The following is an 18,911-nucleotide window of genomic DNA, read 5'->3' on the forward strand; positions in this document are numbered from 1 at the left end:
GACATGGAGGACAGCAGCTCTTGCCTGCATTTGTGGCTGCCGCTTACATTGTCACCATTGATGTATGATTTGTATAGTTTATATTTATATGCCAAATGCCTGTCTTGCTCACCTCCTACTAACGTTAGATACATATTTTGGGTGGGTTAGGGATTTTTTTTCCCACGGCTGCATGTTTACATATATGTACACAGAGTTAATATATTGGTCATTTATCTCGCTATATTTTATGCTCTTATATAATACATATCCATTTTCTGTCCCTCATTTCTGGAAACCTCTTTTCTCTTTCCTATAAAACAAAAACCCACCAATCTCAAAAATTTACAAAAGATTTAAAAAGGGTTGTAAAGGACAGTCATTAATAAGATCTGAGTGTCTTGTGGTAAAAAAGTATTTTGTCTTCATTATGAACAAAATTCTTGAACATTGACAGAAAGAGAGAAAGAGACAGAATTTTATAGATCACAGGATGAACCAGCATCACTCAGCAGTGGAAGGACTGTATTTGAGCAAAAAGCATCCTGAACCTGGCGGCTAGACAGAGGTTTTCTAACAGTTAAAGAAAATCCAGAATAAAGGGTTGACATGCCCTGAAGTATTTGCCTTTCTGCAACACAAAAAGAAAGAAAATATCAGTCCATCGGACATGATCAAAGGCTTGAGGCAGTGCTTCTCAGCTTTTCCGGGCTTTGGTCTCAACCTGTAACAATCCCTTTAGATCCACTACTTCAACCCCACCACCATTCTACACATGGGTGGTATCATTTCCCTCACCCCAAATCCACATATGGATTGGAACCCTCTGTGCATGGATCATGGTCAGACCCCTCCTTGGCATCACCACTCCCACTCTAGATGTGACAGGTCTAGAATCCATTTGGGGAAGGAATGGGCTGAGGTTAAAGGACCAGAGGGAGGATTTAGGAAGACTTGAGGCAGGACCAGGATCAGGGGGATGCAGAGGGAAGACAATTTGGGGCTGTAAGCTCTATAGGCTATATTGTCTTTTCTGTGTAGCCTAATCACTGCATGGCTGGTTACCACCAAGTGGAGTAGGTAGCAAGGCTCCACTGGATCTGAAAGGTTGGGAGCACGTTGAGATGAGGTCTGGAAGGGAATCCGTGTAGGAACTTCCCTCTGCCATGCTTTTTATCATGGAGAGAGGATGACGTGGTCTATTGCATGTAATACACTCTTGTGGTACCAGAGTCCTCATTGGGCACCACTTTCTTCCCAAATTCCTGGTAGTTGGTACATCCTCCCTAAGTCTCTGGTGACTGTGACCTCTGCTTTGAGAGCCTTGATCCCAGAAACTCTTTCAACAATTTTATATTGGAATAGTACCTGAGGGCCAAATTCTTGGCCAGCTGTTTGTGCTGCTTTGTAGTGCTGAGGTAAAACAAAGCAGCTGGAAAGTTGCCGTAAAAGGGCAGACTTGGATTCCCATGGAAAGTCCCAAGATATCAGACTCTAATCATCACACTTTTATGTATGGAAAAATTATTGTAGGTAATTATTAGAGGCTTTCTAACTGTTTATTAATTCCAATTTTAGGCCTGTATAGATGGGCTCAGCGTAACTATGGAACTCTGGCTCTACAAGGGGAGCATTACTGGAAAGACTTCCTAGCAAAATATTTTAAAACTAAGTTCTAAGAATACCTTTTCTTTAACTTCTGCAGCAGTTGCAGAATAGAGGGTGTGGTGGAAAAGTTTTATTGGCACTCCTTTGAGATAAACTACATAACGCATCGATGCCTTTGCCACTGGTAAACAATGTGGCCATTTCACACTGTTGTCAATAAAACCTTTATACAATACAATCAGCCATTATCTAGTGTGGGTGCAGATATACATACATTAGAGCTAGTCAGAAAAAGGTAAGTGTAGTTGGTGAAACATTTGAAAAGAACTGAAAATTTTTCATCCTGTCTGAATTTTTCCGTGAATTTTTTCATTTGTTTTTAATTAAAATGTTGATTTTGTTTTGATTGGGGAGCACCACTCTTGCTTTTTTATTGCTTATTTTTTTATCTCCTGGAATAAAGACTGGAGAGGGGGGAGATATTGGTTTTTCCTAAAAATGAAATTTTTGTTTTTGTTTGTCAAAAAGCAGACTTTGTTTTGTTTCGTTTTTTGCAAAAACTTTCATTTTAATTGAAAAAGCATTTTCTCCAGGAAAAATGTTTCACTGAAAACTGTTGACTAGCTCTAATATATATTCACTGTGTGGGCAGATATACAGGAATCACCAGTCGGGATCAGACCCAGGGCCCATCTAGTCTTTGATCCTATGTGTGACAATGGCTAATACAGCTACTTCAAGAGAAGCAATGTCACTCTGTGTGTGTGTGTGTGTGTGTGTGTGTATTCTATATACACACACACATTGTTTATGCATATATACAGTATATATATTTTTCTGAAATCTATGTGTATATGTATATATATAGACATTCTCATAAAGCAGCCAGAGCACACACATTTCACTGTTTTTTCTCAACAAAATGTCACTTGTTATATATCAAATTAAAAAGTTCTTCTTGTTACCTCAATAGCAGTCAGACAAAAGCAACAGTGTTTCCCAAACTAACCTGTCTTTCTCTAATAGTCACTAACCATATCAGTGTAACGCTAGCTATAGCTTTATCCCCCATTCGCGCACACTTCATCACACAGTCATTTTATTCTCATGAGAAAATTGCTTCCATCTCTGTTTTCCCCTCACCCACTGTGCATATGATGGCTGTAGCAGCTAAGGATGGCATTGCTCCTTCCTCTTGCAAAGCAAATAAGGACATCAACTTCATAGCACACTGAGGTCTGGTCTATAGCAGAAAATTAAGTGGGTTCAATTACATCAGTCAGGGGTATAAAAGAATCCACACCCCTGAGCAGAGGCGTTAAGCTGACCTAAGGCCCCATTTAGACAGCACTAGGTCAACAGAAAAATTCTTCTCTGCCCTGGCTAACGCCTCTCAGGGAGGTGGATTACCTACGCTGAGGAGAGAATCCCTCCCATCAGTGTAGGTAGTATGTACATTATAGCAGTGCAGCTATGCTGCTGTAACGTTGTAAGTGTAGACAAGCCCTGAGCTTTCAGCATCTTGGAACTTGGGTCTCCCAATATGTGGCACATAGTGCCAAGATATAATAGTCTCCCTAATTAACATAAATTAAATTCTCTGTGGCAATAACCTGGACTACTGGGTGGGTGGGGGAGAAGGGAGCATCTTGTAAATTAAATACTAACGGCAAGAAAACTTTTAAAGGAGCCAGATATAAGAGTGTGTGGTTGTTGGGGCCATACATATAAATGAACAAGTCTTGCTCATAATAATAATCTTATCAAAAAAAGACCACAAGGAAAGGTCAAGCATTTGGGGTGTTTTTACCCCTTCATTGATGCCTTTTTTTTTTTTTTTTTTTTTGCAGATGGGAGAGTACTCCATGGACAGCGTGCTCCTCCTCGTGTGGAGGGGGCATTCAGAGCCGCACAGTCTCTTGTGTGGAGGAAGACATTCAGGGGCACATCAGCCCTGTGGAGGAGTGGAAGTGCATGTACACGCCAAAGATGCCCATTGTCCAGCCCTGTAACATATTTGACTGCCCAAAATGGCTGGCCCAGGAGTGGTCTCCGGTACACAGTTCTTTGTTGGATTTTGTTGTTGTTTGTATTTAAGCCAGGCATTGGGAACAAATCTTCTGTTTTGTTAATGTGTGTGAGAATTTAGTAGAATAAGAATGGCCACTAAGCTTATTTACCTTGTGGAATTTTCCGATCTTCCTGCTTCAAGCAATGGTATTTGTGAATACTGCAGAGTGAATACTCAGGATTTATAACATTAGCTGAGGAGAATGATGGAAGAGCAAATCGGATCGGTCATGTTAAATAACGATCAGATATAAATGATGAAATAGAAACATATATGCACAGGCAGAGAGACACAAGCTGTTAATGGACACGTTCTAATACACATTTATCTTGTACTCTTTGTCCACAAGTCAAATATCCTGGACTGCTGCTCTGCAGTCTGAAATATAAGCAGCCATGCAAGCATAGTCATGAAAGTCTTTGCTCTATAATCACTGCTTAGTACCATAGTCACCACCTGCTTGCCTAACCCTGACTCACCTCTTTTTCTTTAAGACTTGTGCTGAAGTCACAAGACTGGAGGAAAAAGAGGTCTGGGTCCTATTCCAACAGGTCTGAGCTTCGTCAAGTCACTTATCCTCTTTATGCCTGAGTTTCCTCACCGATAAAACTGACTTTAAAAACTTACTTACCTTACCAAAATGTGAGGTGTGGTAGGTTATTATCTGTTAAGTGCTTGGTGATTTTCAGATTAAAGAGTGTAGATATGTGCAAAGCATTATTATTACTCTTTGCTTCTCTCCTGTTTGGTTGGTGCCTGCAGCTTCAGAAACCCACTATCCTGGGGGAAATGACATGCCATATAAAAGAATTCAGCTTGAGAAAATGCATGGAGTTTAAAGCCCAAATTGTTTCCCACTCTATACAGTGCCATGTTCCAAAATATTTAGTTGTTACACTCGTTAACCCATAAGTTCCAGTGCCTGGTCCAAGCAGAGCAGACGTGGCCACAGCTGAAACTGACAAGGTGTTAGTGAATACATCCAGTATGGGACTGATGGCCAGAGGCCAAGTGACCAATGCTGAGAGAGTTAGTAGAGTGACACTGAGAGAGAAATCCAGCCGCTGAATCTCTAAACCAAACAATTGTGCAGAACAGAAAGGAAAAAAACAGCGATTGTTTGTCAACTTTGTCCCTAACCAGTATCAAACAAGTAATTTATGGGCCAGTATGGGCTGTTTCTGATCCAAGTTTTTCCCTCTGATGCTGTTACATTATTGCTGTATACTCCATTTTTCCCACAGGGTGGTTTAAAAAAAAAAAAAAAAAGCTACTTTGTACTTTTTCTTTTCTTCTTTCAGTGCACTGTAACGTGTGGCCAGGGGCTGAGATACCGTGTGGTGCTCTGCATTGATCACAGAGGGATGCATACAGGAGGCTGCAGCCCTAAAACAAAGCCTCATATAAAAGAAGAATGCATTGTTCCCACTCCTTGCTACAAACCCAAAGGTAAAAAGGCAGATGAATCTTTACAGCTCTGCCACATTAAGGAGCTGTTTATGCTTGTTGGCTGCAAGTTCCCAAGTCTGTCTGAATGCAGTAATTCATGACTTTCTATCAAGAGACTCTGCCATTGCTGTACCAGTTTGGATGTAAGTGGTGGTGTTTGAAATGCTGGCAACCTGTAGATCTTTCAAAACAAAACAGATCTTATTACTGTCAGTTGGTGATCCACCAACCTAGATAAAAATCCAAATTCAACCCTGATGTAAGTGGGTGCAACTTCACTGACTATATCAGGGCTAAAGTTGGTCCATAGTGCTTTATTAAAGGGAAACAAACATGTTTAAAGTGACTGGTTTAAACTTACCCATAGGTTTAAACAGCATTCAGACAAATCAGCAGCTTTAACTAAGCTAGAAGCAAGCGCTCTATGTCCCATATAGAAGCTCCTATTACTAGCCAGGCTACAAGATTGTACAGACTTGAAAATCACAACAGTTTTATGTGTAGAGAGCCCCTTGCTGCTGCAGAATTGAATAGTCCCTGTCTTGAGCCTCAGACAGCAAGTGATATTGGGAGGAATTCCCCACTTTGGTTTAGGGGAGGAGGAAATGTTGCTGAGGCATATTGATTTCTATAAGGCAGCTATTTGAAGCTGCTCATGGGGTTGGAATGTAGGAGTAAATCCTGGGGTAAATGGAGTAATGGGCAGGGGGCAGGTGCAGCAAAGGTCCTTGATAAATTATCACATGGTTCTATAATTATACATAGATGGATATATATGGATATAACCACATGGATATAACTTTCTCATGCATGTGATGTGTGTAGGTCAGTTTATTTTTAATGGAAAGTTTCCTGGCTAAAATACGATAAATATGACTTTCGTTTCTCTGAGTTGGAGGCTCCAGACCCAACATGATCCACTCAGAAATAAAACTAATATAATTTTGTAAATCACTACGGATAATACACATTAAGGGCACTTGAATGGTTGAAATCAAATAAAAGTGGCCTATAACTTTTTAGTGACCACAAATGGAAAGAAGAAAGTTGGAATTTTTATTTCCATACTCAATGGCTAATGATAAGTGAGAGCACCAATGCCAAGATGCCAACCCTTGAAACCTCTGCTGGTGGGGCTCCCATGGAACCCCATCCACATGGCAAAGCTATTCTTCTGATCCAGTATTCTGTTCTGTCCTGTTCTTTGTAGGTTCTTATGCCACCCTCATCAACATAATATCTGAGTGCCTTCCAGGAGCACATTAAGTGATGTGACCAACATCTGTGACATATAGTTCATTCTTTCTCTTATCCCCCCAGAGGGGAGAATTGTGCATGCAGTGTAGCATTTTGGTTTGGCAGAGTTTTGTTCTGGGTGTGGGGAGGGCTTGGTGTGATTTTAAAAATACACTCTGCTGTCCTTTTCAGGTCAAATGCCTCCTCTTTCACAGTTGCCCTTTCAAGTGCCGGGTGGTACAGTTTCCTGCCTCATGCACTTGCAGGGCTGAAACTTGCTAGAAATCTATCCAAAAAGAGGTGATTTGCTTAATAAATGTAAAATTATAAATTACAGTTGAACGAGTCAATACCTGTGGCAAAGTATGCATCTGCTAGTCAACGCTTCAACAAAGCCTGCCATTGCATTCTGAAAATGACAGGTTTCAGAGTAACAGCCGTGTTAGTCTGTATTCGCAAAAAGAAAAGGAGGACTTGTGGCACCTTAGAGACTAACCAATTTATTGGAGCATAAGCTTTCGTGAGCTACAGCTACATTGCATCTGATGAAGTGAGCTGTAGCTCACGAAAGCTTATGCTCAAATAAATTGGTTAGTCTCTAAGGTGCCACAAGTCCTCCTTTTCTTTATGCTGAAAATGGATTACCACAGGGCAGAAAATCAGAGATTATGGCTGGTCAAGACTATAAGAAAAAAATATAGAGCAAGTCTTTATCTTAATATACGTCTGCTAAATAAAAATGAAGGGTATGCAGTTGCTGTAACTTATCCCACTCTTAGCTCATTAAAGCTCTTAGGTGTGTCATAATGTACTGGACAATCCTAGGGAAAATTTAAGATATCCCTAAGTTAAATAGTGATTTGTGTTTTCTAATGCTAGGAAGGATGTTCATATATCAGAGGGGTAGCCGTGTTAGTCTGTATCCACAAAAACAACGAGGAGTCTGGTGGCACCTAAAGACTAACAGATTTATTTGGGCATAAGCTTTCGTGGGTAAAAAACCCACTTCTTCAGTGGCTCTGCATGCTATGCATCTGAAAAGTGGGGGTTTTTTTACCTATGAAAGCTTATGCCCAAATAAATCTGTTAGTCTTTAAGGTACCACCGGACTCCTTGTTGGTTTTGTGTTCATATAGTTGTCCTCCTGCACAACACAAGGCATAGAGTTTAAGAGTTTGTATTAGGCTAAAAACATGAATCTATTGTAAAAGCAGGGGGCTTTTGTTTTATCTCCAAAGTCTTGGTTTCTTCACTAAATTACTTTAGAAATTGGTTTTGTTTCATTATTTGTAACAAGTTATTTAATAAAAGTGAACATCTCTAATACAGAAGTGTTTTTTTTTTTTACAGTTCAGTTTATTGGAACTGATTTTACCTACTTCTCCCCACCAACATATAACAAGGAAAGGTTAAAATAAAAGTCACTTTGCAGTCAGCTGTGTAGAAGAGCACAAACTGCTTTTTACAAGACTTTGCATTCAAAAAGGAAAGCAAAAGAGTAAGATCTGGCTTTCCAAACCTCATAAAAATAAGCTATATGGTATATAAATAAAAATGTCTCTTACATATTTTGGATAACAAATGCGGTAAACTAAAAGCTGTGCGGGCACATATTCATCCTTAAATGTCACTAATAAATATATCAGAGTAGAATCCTGGCCTGCTATTTCTGGAGGTGAAGGCATAATAACTGTTACGGCACCCTTTCTTCCCAGCCACTGGTTTACTCCCAAAAATCTTTGTATTGCTCAGCTGAAGCTGCAGTAGCTGTGAAATCAAATGGCAAGTTATGATCCCTGTACATTGCTAATGTTGCTGCTGACGGTTTCAGTAGTTTGCATGTTTATGCAAAAATTCCAGTGTATGCACCAAGTTCCTGAAAATTCTCATGTATTTGGGGTGAAATTAATTCTCTGCGGCAGGCCAGCTTGAGGTGTGTCTGCCACTTAAACCCAAAAGGCTTCAATGGAACTCAGATGGTACATAGACCCTGCACTGGTTCTCTGTATAGGGCTGAATGCCACTCTTTGTATTTTCATCTGTTTTTTCCTAATCCTGACACAAATTACTCAGAAGAAATGCAGAGCTGATTTCAGAGAAATTGTGCCAAATTTGCTCTCTAAAACCAGAACAGCTCCATTGACTTCAATGCAGATACTCCGAATTCACACTGCTGTGAAAGTAGAATTTGGCTCATAACGTGGACTTTTTTTTTCCCCAAAAGCAACTTATTATATTTAGTGCAGATCTTGGAGAATAAAAAGCATCTGTACTGTTTTCTATCAAAAATGACAGAAAAAATATCCAACCCATTTTTTTAAATCCACATAGCTGATGAACTGATAAGCTTAGAGTCAGAGAACATCACTGAACTATTTCACTCTGGATTCTCTATTTCTTGCAGTATCACTCATCAGATGTGGATTTTCTTCAATGTCATAATCTATCAAAAGTGAATTTAATGTACTTTATGAGGCTGTAAAATTTAAGGATACACACAGGGCTATGCAAGGTTAGAGTCAGCAACAATGTTAATATGGAGATTGCTTCACCCCTCCCCCCCCCCCCACACACACACTCCGTGGAAAGTCTTTTGGGGTGCCTTCTTCACAAGGGCTTATGTATTACTTAGGCTCCTAATAAGCCTGAGTTTGAGGGCTTATGTGAGGTTAATTCATGCCTAGGCCTGGACTGGCCCCCTGCACAAAAGTGGACTTCCCCCTTTGTTACTTGAGCAGATGAATTTGATGCACTGCAATTTCCAATTATTTGTCTCCGTGTGGGAAGTACAATTATTGGCAGTGCAGTTATTGTGCAAATACAGAACTCAAAGCCAAAACAGCCATCATGAATATTGTAGCTCTGCAGTGTAGATGAAAATCTGATTCTCCCCCTGGATGTTAGAAGAGTTTTTGAAAAATACTTTGCTAAAGTGCCCACCTGTGTAGACCACTTGGCTTTCCTCTAAAATGGCATTTAATTTGCCATTCTAGCATTATAAAAACAAACTCTCTTTCTTCACAGAAACTCTATATTTCTTTATAGACTATATATTCTGTACCATAGTGGAGTGTCTCTTCTCTCCCTTGCCCCTTCTGTGCTGCTCAGTATGCACATGTACATCCATACACACAAGAACATTACAGAAATGCAGATATAGTCACTTACAGAAACAAAGCAGTGTGCATAGCTATATGGTTTTTGTTTTCATGTGCCTGTGTATGTTCTCTAGAGAAACTTCCTGTGGAAGCTAAACTGCCATGGTACAAGCAGGCACAAGAGCTGGAAGAAGGAGCAATGGTGTCTGAAGAACCATCGTAAGTCTTAAAACATAATTTGTTGAAAACACGCTATGGTCAGATCAGGATTCAGGGCCTGCATTAAAATAATACTTTACCTTGAATCGTATTTGGTTCTTTCATTAGGAAAGAAGGGCCTTATTCAAATCCTGATGAAATTAATGGGCTTTAGTGGAAGTTGTATCAGGCTCTAGATAAGAGCTGGAGAAACTGAGTACAGGACTATGGTGTACATTGAAGATTTAGACTGAATTCAAGCAAACTTATAATCATGATGCCGTTTATTTTAGGGCATTTAAAATAATACTGTGTGGAAAGTCTGTCTGTCTATGGTACTTGTATGACCCTCATTACCATGCTATCTGAGCATCTCACAGTCTTTATTTATCCTCACAACATCCCTGTGAGGTCGGGCAGCACTATTATCCCTGTTTTACAGGTAGAGAACTAAATCACAGAGAAGTTAAGTGACTTATCCAAGGTCAGAGAGGAAGTCAGTGGCACAGCAGGGACTTGAGCCCAGGTCTCCCAAGCTAATGCCCTAACCACTGGACCATCCTTCCTCTCAAGTGGACACAACACAATAGATTTGGGAAAGTACAGGTTGGACCAATGACCAGCATCACTTTAAAACTAATGATGTTCAATCACATTCTTTACAGATCCTACAGTCCTTTCACATGCAAACTCCTTCTTGATTTCAGTGGGAGCTCTGTGTGGAAAGGCTGCAGGATTAGCCCTGTAAGATAGTGAAATGACTTAGCAGAGAAAAATACAGAAGCATCCAGCAAGGGCTTTTTTCCTCAAGGGCTAATGCAACAGTAGCAAGTGAAATTAATTACCATAAGCAGAAAATAAATCAGAAAACTCTACAGCCTTAGGGTTTAACCCAATCCTGTCACCCCTACAGGGGTTCTTCCCCTTAGTCTTCCGAGCATCTAGTTTATAGTTCTTCCCCATAGTGCCTATGCAAAGTTGATCTTGGTTAACACCTTGTTCCCCAGTGACCAGGTAGTATCCCTGCATCATGAGGCAGGCACATTTGAACAGCAGATTGGGCTACATCCATAAATTAAAAGTCAGAACACAGGATTTCCTGAATGAATGTCCCTATGCCTTTTTTTCTAAATCTATGCATTTTTTGCATTCTAAACCACACAGATATTTTGTTCCTATTCGTGCTTGTAATGCTTCTGTGGAAAAATTAGCAGTGTAACTAAAGGAAAATATACAGTTACAGCTAATGCTGCAAAATTAAAACAAAACATTTCAACAAGAACCTAAAAAGGGAGATAAAAATGCTAAATACTTTCTCTTCAATTGAGTACCTGCATTCCTAGTAAAACCAGTAGGAATTTTGATTGCACCAGGATTGCAGGAATCTGATCCCAGCAAGTTCGTGATGCACACAAAGTTAGAGCCACAATAAGAGATATGCTTCAGCCAGATTGAACTACAGCATACTGTATGTGTGGTATTTATTCACAGTAGGAATACAGTAATAAATATGGGATTATGAGTGGTTTTTAAAACCATCAGAAACACACATTTACCACCGTTCCAGTGTGGCGGGATGGGGGGCGGGGGAGAAGGAAGCATGCTCATTATGGTATTTGTAATTTCTCTCAAGAAGTTTTGTGGCCCTGCTGAGACTGCCCGCATTTATCCCATTACTTCCACCGCCGCTTCCTTCTCATAGCAATGTAATTGTGCTCAAGATGTTTAATAAATTACAGTCTCTTAGACAATCTGTTTATTGACAATTAAACATCTTTAGGACAATTAAATTGCTATGAAAAGGAAGCTTCTTTAGAGAAATTACTAATACATAATGAGCATGTTGCATTTTTATTTTATTTGACATGGGAACAGTGGTAAATGTGTATTTATAATAAATTCTTGATAGTTTTAATCAGAATGGTGCAGTTAAACACATGGCTCCTTCCACCGTAACTACAGCCATCTATTAGGCTCGTAAATGTTATCCTTCATGGAGTAAAATTGCAGTTCTGGCACAGTTAATCCAAACTGAAGTAGATTATAGTTGGAGTACTGGTATAAAGCAAAGGAAATGTATAATATTGTGCTCAAGACAATAATTATTTTTACCCCATCTCCCCGATATACAGATGAGTTCCAGCTGTAGCATGTAATATGGTGACGTGTATACATAGTCTTTTATGTGCTTCATATGTTCAGTTTGTTCATGCGTAGACAAGATCCAGAAAAACACATGAACCTATTTGAATCTTTTTTAACTTGTGGAGAACAGTTGGTGATTTCTTCCAGCTTTTATTTTTTTTCTACCATATTAAACCACTTCTCTAAATATGTATTTAACAAACTATATTTACTCTCTAAAAGCATAATGAAAATGCTGTATTGTCAGCAAATTTATAAAAAAGGAATCATATTGCTTAAACTGAAATATGATGATGATTTGAAATGCAGCCCACATTTCTGCTGGAAAGTGACGAAGGGAGGAGGCTGTGATCTTAGCCTATTGACCACAGTTCTAAGCTGAATTTTGAGAATTTAATTTTGACATTGCTTTAAAAAATATGTTAATTTGTTTTATATATTATTACATTCTTTTTTTAATATTAACATGAGGGATTTGTGAACTGCAGCATGGCTGGATCTTAGCAAAAGGTGAATGAATTGCAGAGAAAATACTGAAGAGGTCTTTTCAAAATACTCTGGAGAAAAAATGAGTATATGATCCATGATATAAAAACAGGGCTTGGGTTATAAGATGAAAGGAAGCTAAGAATTTTATAATATTTAAAGTGTGGTTATGATACCTTCTTACAGAACAGATCTGCTCTTGGTGTGTATGTAGAGTCATATTTGCTCACTTTAGTGACCAAATTAAGGTCCTGATCCTGCAAAGAGATCTGCATAGGCAGATCCTGTCCCATGTGGAACATCAATGGCGCACCATTCTGAGCTTATGCTAGAAACCAGGGTGAAGTGTTCTACATTTTACTCCTATTAGCCCTGCAGAGCCAGCACAGGAGTAAAATGTAGAACACTTTTACAAAAAGTAGAACACTCTGGGAGAGTGGGCAGGTTTCTTTTATGGCCCTTGCGTAATCAACACAGTTATTAAATAAGATCCTACCACAGAGTTTTTATTAATGGTGATTAATAGATGTGAGACAACGTTGCAAAAGGTCCATCCATATTCAATCTTCTACAAGCAGAGATGTCCAAATCTTGGGTTTTAGTTTGGGTCCCTATCTGGTGGTACATGAGGCAGAAGGAGCAAACCTTAACCTTCAGATCCCAAGCTGGGTTTGCTGGGCTGGAGTTACGAAAACAAAACTGAGGAAAATTTACTCTGGACTTGCTGAGATGCTGTAAACTGCTGGTTTTATACAGTCACTTGTCAGAGTCTAACACACAGGAATTACAAAAAAAATACCAACATAAACATTCGTTGTTAAGTACCCAATAATACATGAGAGTGAATCTGACAGTCAGTATACACACCTCTTGAGTATACTGAGACACAAGCTAGAATCATGTGCCTCAGCATATCCACAGTGTGCATATTTTAGCACCCACTGGAGTATTGTTGCCCTTATTCTTGAATTTATTGGGTAGGGTAGTGGGATGGGGTAAGACACATTTTTAGACGTTGGGCCAAATACAGCACTGGTATAAGACGGTGAATGGAGTTCCAGCCTCTTATACCAGCTCTGAATTTGAACCACTGAAATATGATCATATATCTATGAAAATTCATCCACCTAAGAGATACAGTTCTGTTTTAACATGTCAACTCATTGTAAACATTGTACAAAATAGCTCCAAAAATGCTGCAGTTTTACCTCACCATCTCTTATTCATATGGCAGGGAGAGGAGGAGGGCTTCCAAAAGGAAGCCATCCATCTTATTCCACTCCATTCAGCTGAGCTCCAGGAGCAGGACTTCATCTGAGAAAGTTTGTTGACTTCTCCGTTGAAGCCCCCCGGCTCAGCTCAGGAGAGCAGGCCTGTTGGCTTCTCCTTTGGAGCCCCTCTTCGCTTTTCATTAGGAAAGGAGGGGAGGAGAAGAAGTGCATAGAGGGAGAAAGAGAAGGGGAATGGTTTTTAAAACAGAAGCCCCTGTTATTCAATTGAGTGGCAGATTTGGAAGTGTAGTGATCTGGTTGGTGAAGAGACAACACAGTTTTGATGGCTGTGTTTTCTTGAAGACCGTTATAAGGATTGGAAGTCTCTTCAGCCAGTCAGACTGCTCTGTTCATCCATTCCATGTCCATGAGATGTTCCTGCCTACATTGTACCAGCCCATGATTAATTGTGAATAAATAGTAATTCTTTCAATACATTTGACAAGATAGCTTCTGTCATCTCTAATATGCTATGAAGCCATCAACTCCTGCCTCTGTTTTGTAAATAATGCCAGCCATTGTCGCCAGTTAATCCAATTTCCCCCAAGCACCTTCACTCTTTCTACTATGCCATCCCATAAAAGTCCATAAAGCCACTACATCATCAGTCATAAAATTTACTTCTGTCCTGATTGCCTACCAGACACATAGCAATGTCTTGTCAGCTGGTGCATTGTGACTGTGGCATTATATTAAACATGGGTGTTTCACAGTTACATCCCTTCCATTTGTTTGTTGTATCCTCTTGTTGTCTGTGATCAATGCTAAATTTGTAAGATTCTAGGAGCAGTGACTCTTTTTTAAAAATTTCATATGCATACACTATCTAGCATAATGGGACCTAGCTGTCTGATTGATTCATAGAATGTAAGGCCAAAAGGGACCATTATGATCATCTAGTCTTACCTCCTGCATAATTAGGCTTGGCAGAATTTGATTTCAATGTTTATTTAGAAGTATTTTTATTATCAATTTAAGTTATCATAGATGCTCAAAGTTATGGGTTTTAACCATTTGTTTTTGTTTATTTAAATTTTCACCGTTTCAGGAAATAATTGGGGGTGGGGGTAGGCGGTAGAACAATGGGGGTAGATCAGACAACCAGCTCTGGTGCTCCCAATTCAAATAGGATGTTGATAAATGGGAGAGGCTCAGAGAAGACCCATGAGGATGATTAAAAGATTACAAAACATGCCTGATAGTGATAGACTCAAAGAGCTCAATCTGTTTAGTTCAGCAACTAGAAGGTTAAGGGGTGACTTGATTACAGTCTATGCGTATCTGCGTGGGGAACAACTATTTTATAATGGGCTCTTCAATCTAGAGGACAAAGGTATAACATAATCAAAGGGCTGGAAGTTGAAGCTAGACAAACTCAGACTGAAAATTAGGCATATATTCTTGACAGTGTGGGTAATTAGCCATTGGAACAATTTGCCAAGGGTTGTGATAAGTTCTCTATCAACTGACAATTTTTAAATCAAGATAGGATGTTTTTCTAAAAGATCTGATCTAGGGATGATTTGGGGACAGTTCTATGGTCTGTGTTGTATAGGAAGTCAGACTAGATGATCACAATCGTTCTTTCTGGGCTTGGAATTTGAGTAGTTTTTTTGTGACCGTAGATGCTGAGATTCAAAAGTTAGTTTTATAACCTTTAAAACACAAATTGTCAACATCACATGTCAAAATATAGAAAGTAAATATCCTTACATCAAACTCCTAGCTCTCAAGTATCATTTTTCATACTCTGCCTATCAGTAAATTTCTATTATTATAGATGGAAATATTTTTTTTGTATGGTGAAATTGATGTTTATCTACATTTACCAATAAGCATCTAATCCTTCCAAGCCTATGCATAACACAGGCCATAGGATTTCTTTTCGCCATGCTCCTGAAATACTAATGTAATAATAATAATAATTAATAATGAGTTAGACACCTTTTATATGAATGAACCTAGAATGAAAAGAAAATCACATAATGGTTATTAAAACTATAGAAGGTAGTTCTAGAAGTCTTTGTGCTCCTTTGTCATTACATATATAATGTATCTAACATTACCCATGTGGGGAATGGTCATTCACCACTCTCGAGAAAATCGTACATGAGGGATATTTATATCTATGTGAGAGCTCTTTCACTGGGGCTCAGTTTTACACCAACACGCTATGACAGCCAGAGTCAGAAAGAGCCGCAGACATGACTGAAAAGGTATGGGGTCCTCTATTTTTAATCAGATTGGTTTTGTTGGGAAGGTGGGTTTTTTGCTGTGTAACTCTTAAAAACACTTTTCTATGTTAACCTGATACCCAGCTTTTAACGTTGCTATAAATAAACCTGGTGTGAGCCATAAAAAACAGAGGGTAAACAATAATATCTGGATGCCAGATGGCACCAGCTTAGTGATGGGGCTGATTCAGTAAGAAACAAAAGGAAATTCCTGACATGCATCTGTGTGAACAGAACCCACAGGGAATTTCACATAGGCAGAAAGATCAGTGTACCAGAGTCACCTAAGCACTATTTCACATTCTTAAATAAGATTTTTGTGTATGCAAACATTCATATATAGTTTATTCAATTTTTCCTATTAAAATAGTGCAGCTTTTAGATATTTATACATAGAAATTGACTAATTAGCAGGTTAAAAGTGAACTAAAAGTTGTTCCAACATAGACTAAAAATACTAAATATATGATTTTTTAATTTTTTTTGCCAAATATATTGACTGAGCAAGATGGCAGTAATGACACACACAAATATTACCAACAGGACCAGTCTGTCAGTGCTTTTCTCCATCAATTTCAGGAAACAGAAGAAGAAACAAAAGCAGGGAAAACTTCTTCCCATATTGGGGTTTAATCATATCCAATTAAGCTGTAAGTGCAGCTGCATAAAAGATCATACATGTGTTAAACTAACATTAGATAATGTTTGTGTCTTTTCATTTAGAAGGATCCCACAGTGCCTTAGGGAGTTAACGTGTATAGTATGTACATACTGTATATCAGATTGCTGTATCCACTACTGGGGAGAAAAACAGTAAATGTTTAACACTAAACACTGAGACTACAAAATGGTGTGATACAATGTGAAGAAAAATATTACATTCAATTGAAACTGCAAGGAACATGTAGGGAAGAATGTAATTACCCAGATTGGCATTTGACCAGTGTGTTTGGGCTATTCCAGGCAAATGGAGCCTTGGGATCTTGAATGACAAGTGATCGTGATCTTGTTTTATGTCTCATCTGAACATCTCATCCAAGTGCACAGTGCTCTTTGTGATAATGCTGTGGCATTAGTTCAGTACTTTAGGGGAAGAGTGCCACGTATTGAGAAGGAGAGGAGGTATTGGGGTTAAGTGCAGGTCTGGCAGTCAGGAGACGTGGGTCTATTGCAGACACCTTCTGTGACCTTGGGCAAGTCACTAAAAGTAGCCACTGCTTTGGGGTATCTTGATTTTTTGGGTGCCTAAATTGACACCTGTGATTTTTCAAAGGTTCTGAGCACCCAGATCTTAAAGCTGAACCCCAGAGTAACCCAAAGAGGATTTAAAAAAATGTAAATGGTATCTTAAGAAAGGGACAAAAGGAAGCATAATGGAACAGATAGAGGAGTGGCAGTGAGGAAAGGGAAAAGAGGTTTTCACCCTGCACCTTAGATCATGTATGTTCTGTCAGTCAGTATTCATTCTGATTCTTCATAATATACCTGGATACGCAGATTCTCAAGGAGCAGCACCCATGTACTTACAGTCATACAGAATGGTCTGGATCTCCCCATAAAGACAACAGGGCCAGCTGTGGGTCTAGGGTGACCAGATACCAAGTGTGCAAAATCGGGACGGAGTGCGGGGGTAATAGGCGCCTATATAAGAAAAAGCCCCGAATATCAGGACTGTCTCTATAAAATCAGAACATCTGGTCACCTTTATGTGGGTCTCATCCAGTGTCCACTGAAGTCATGAGTTAACTGTGAGTCTTGGATTAGGCTCTATGTTTCAGACTCCCACTTCACCAGTTTTCCTGCAGCTACTTTCACAAAGCAAAGTATGCACTGCTGCTCAGCTGCCCTCCTGAGAGTTTTGAAGTTAAATTAATGTGATCATTTCATGACAGAACAAAGTATGGACGTTCTCACCACAAATATCTGTTTAAAATAGCAAAGTCCATTATGTTGTTTTTATAAATGAGATGATCTTTGGCTGAAAAGCCACATTCTGAGTGCCAATCATGTTGAATTTTGAAATAAATTCCCTTACATAATTATAGAAGATCTGAGATCATGCTATCTAAACTAAGAGGGAGAGAGATAAAATACTATGCATCATACCACATGAGACAACAAGAGAACTGTCATCTTGTGTTTTGAATATCAGTCTGGAAAAATTAAAATTGAATTTAATGAGGACCTGTTTTCAAAAAAATTCTGGTGTCCACAATTTGGCAGGTGCAATTATTTCTGCATGCAAAAGCCTACATATGCAAATAGTGCTAATATACACAAAGTAGGTAAATGGATGTGTATCTAATTGGCATGCACAGCTGGGTTTTCACATACAAGCACTATTCACTTGCACATGCAACTGATTGTATGTGCAAACTGAAGGCTGGATGGTGGGACCTTTGAACATTTGGCCCACTGTTATTTATTGCCTTACAAATTCATGTTCTATGTTGTTTTTGTTTTAATTTCCACATTTCCTTAAACTATATTTTCATCAAGGTTTGTTAGGTATGTTACAGAACCAATGAGCCAAACTCTCATCAATCCAGAGTAAATCTATTGAAGTCAATGACGCTACTCTGGGTTTATTCAACTTAGCAATGTGCACGGTTTGGCTTGCTGTATTTATTACATTTTTATGAACCTTGCATAAATACTAAATGGTACAGCAAAAATCTTTTCGGCTGAAATGGGTCCTGTGCACTATGCCTAACAGCAGCAACTAAGAAATCCTATAGGAAAATACACTGCCTCTTTTAAATACAGGATAGGTCATTTTGCAAGGAGCCTAGGAAACTCTTGTAATAGGAGAAGGCTGTGTGGTGTCTGCACCTAAAAGGAACAAGTACATGGCTTTCTTTAAAAGAACCATTTATTTTTAACTCATATTTTTCTTTGTCAAGTATTCCACTTTTGATCCCAACCCTCCCCTTTTACGGACTAGTCAGTGCCACTAATACAGAGACGCCCTCTGGGGGGTGGCAGACAGTGGCATCCTTCAGACTTTCCCACAGCTGGACTCCATAATGTCAACTGTGTTCCAGACATTCAGTAACAACAGACACTATAAGGTCAGTCATAACAGAACAAGGTCACCAAGGGCCCTCTTTCCAGTTTTCCCTTCTCTTCTTAATAG

General features: G+C 39.1%; 1 protein-coding gene across 5 annotated transcripts in view; it reads left to right on the forward strand.

Moving 5' to 3' along the window:
• The window catches only part of ADAMTSL1 (ADAMTS like 1), a 687,776-nt gene that overhangs the window by 543,759 nt on the left and 125,106 nt on the right, over positions 1-18,911 (forward strand). For all 5 annotated transcript variants that reach the window (XM_075128816.1, XM_075128819.1, XM_075128817.1 and 2 more), the window contains 3 exons: positions 3,438-3,642; positions 4,960-5,107; positions 9,576-9,660. In XM_075128816.1, coding sequence (XP_074984917.1) covers positions 3,438-3,642; positions 4,960-5,107; positions 9,576-9,660 — 438 coding nt within the window. The remainder of the gene's footprint in view (positions 1-3,437; positions 3,643-4,959; positions 5,108-9,575; positions 9,661-18,911) is intronic.

This window comes from Caretta caretta, chromosome 5, assembly GCF_965140235.1.
Source record: "Caretta caretta isolate rCarCar2 chromosome 5, rCarCar1.hap1, whole genome shotgun sequence".
In the NCBI taxonomy this organism is placed as follows: domain Eukaryota; kingdom Metazoa; phylum Chordata; order Testudines; family Cheloniidae; genus Caretta; species Caretta caretta.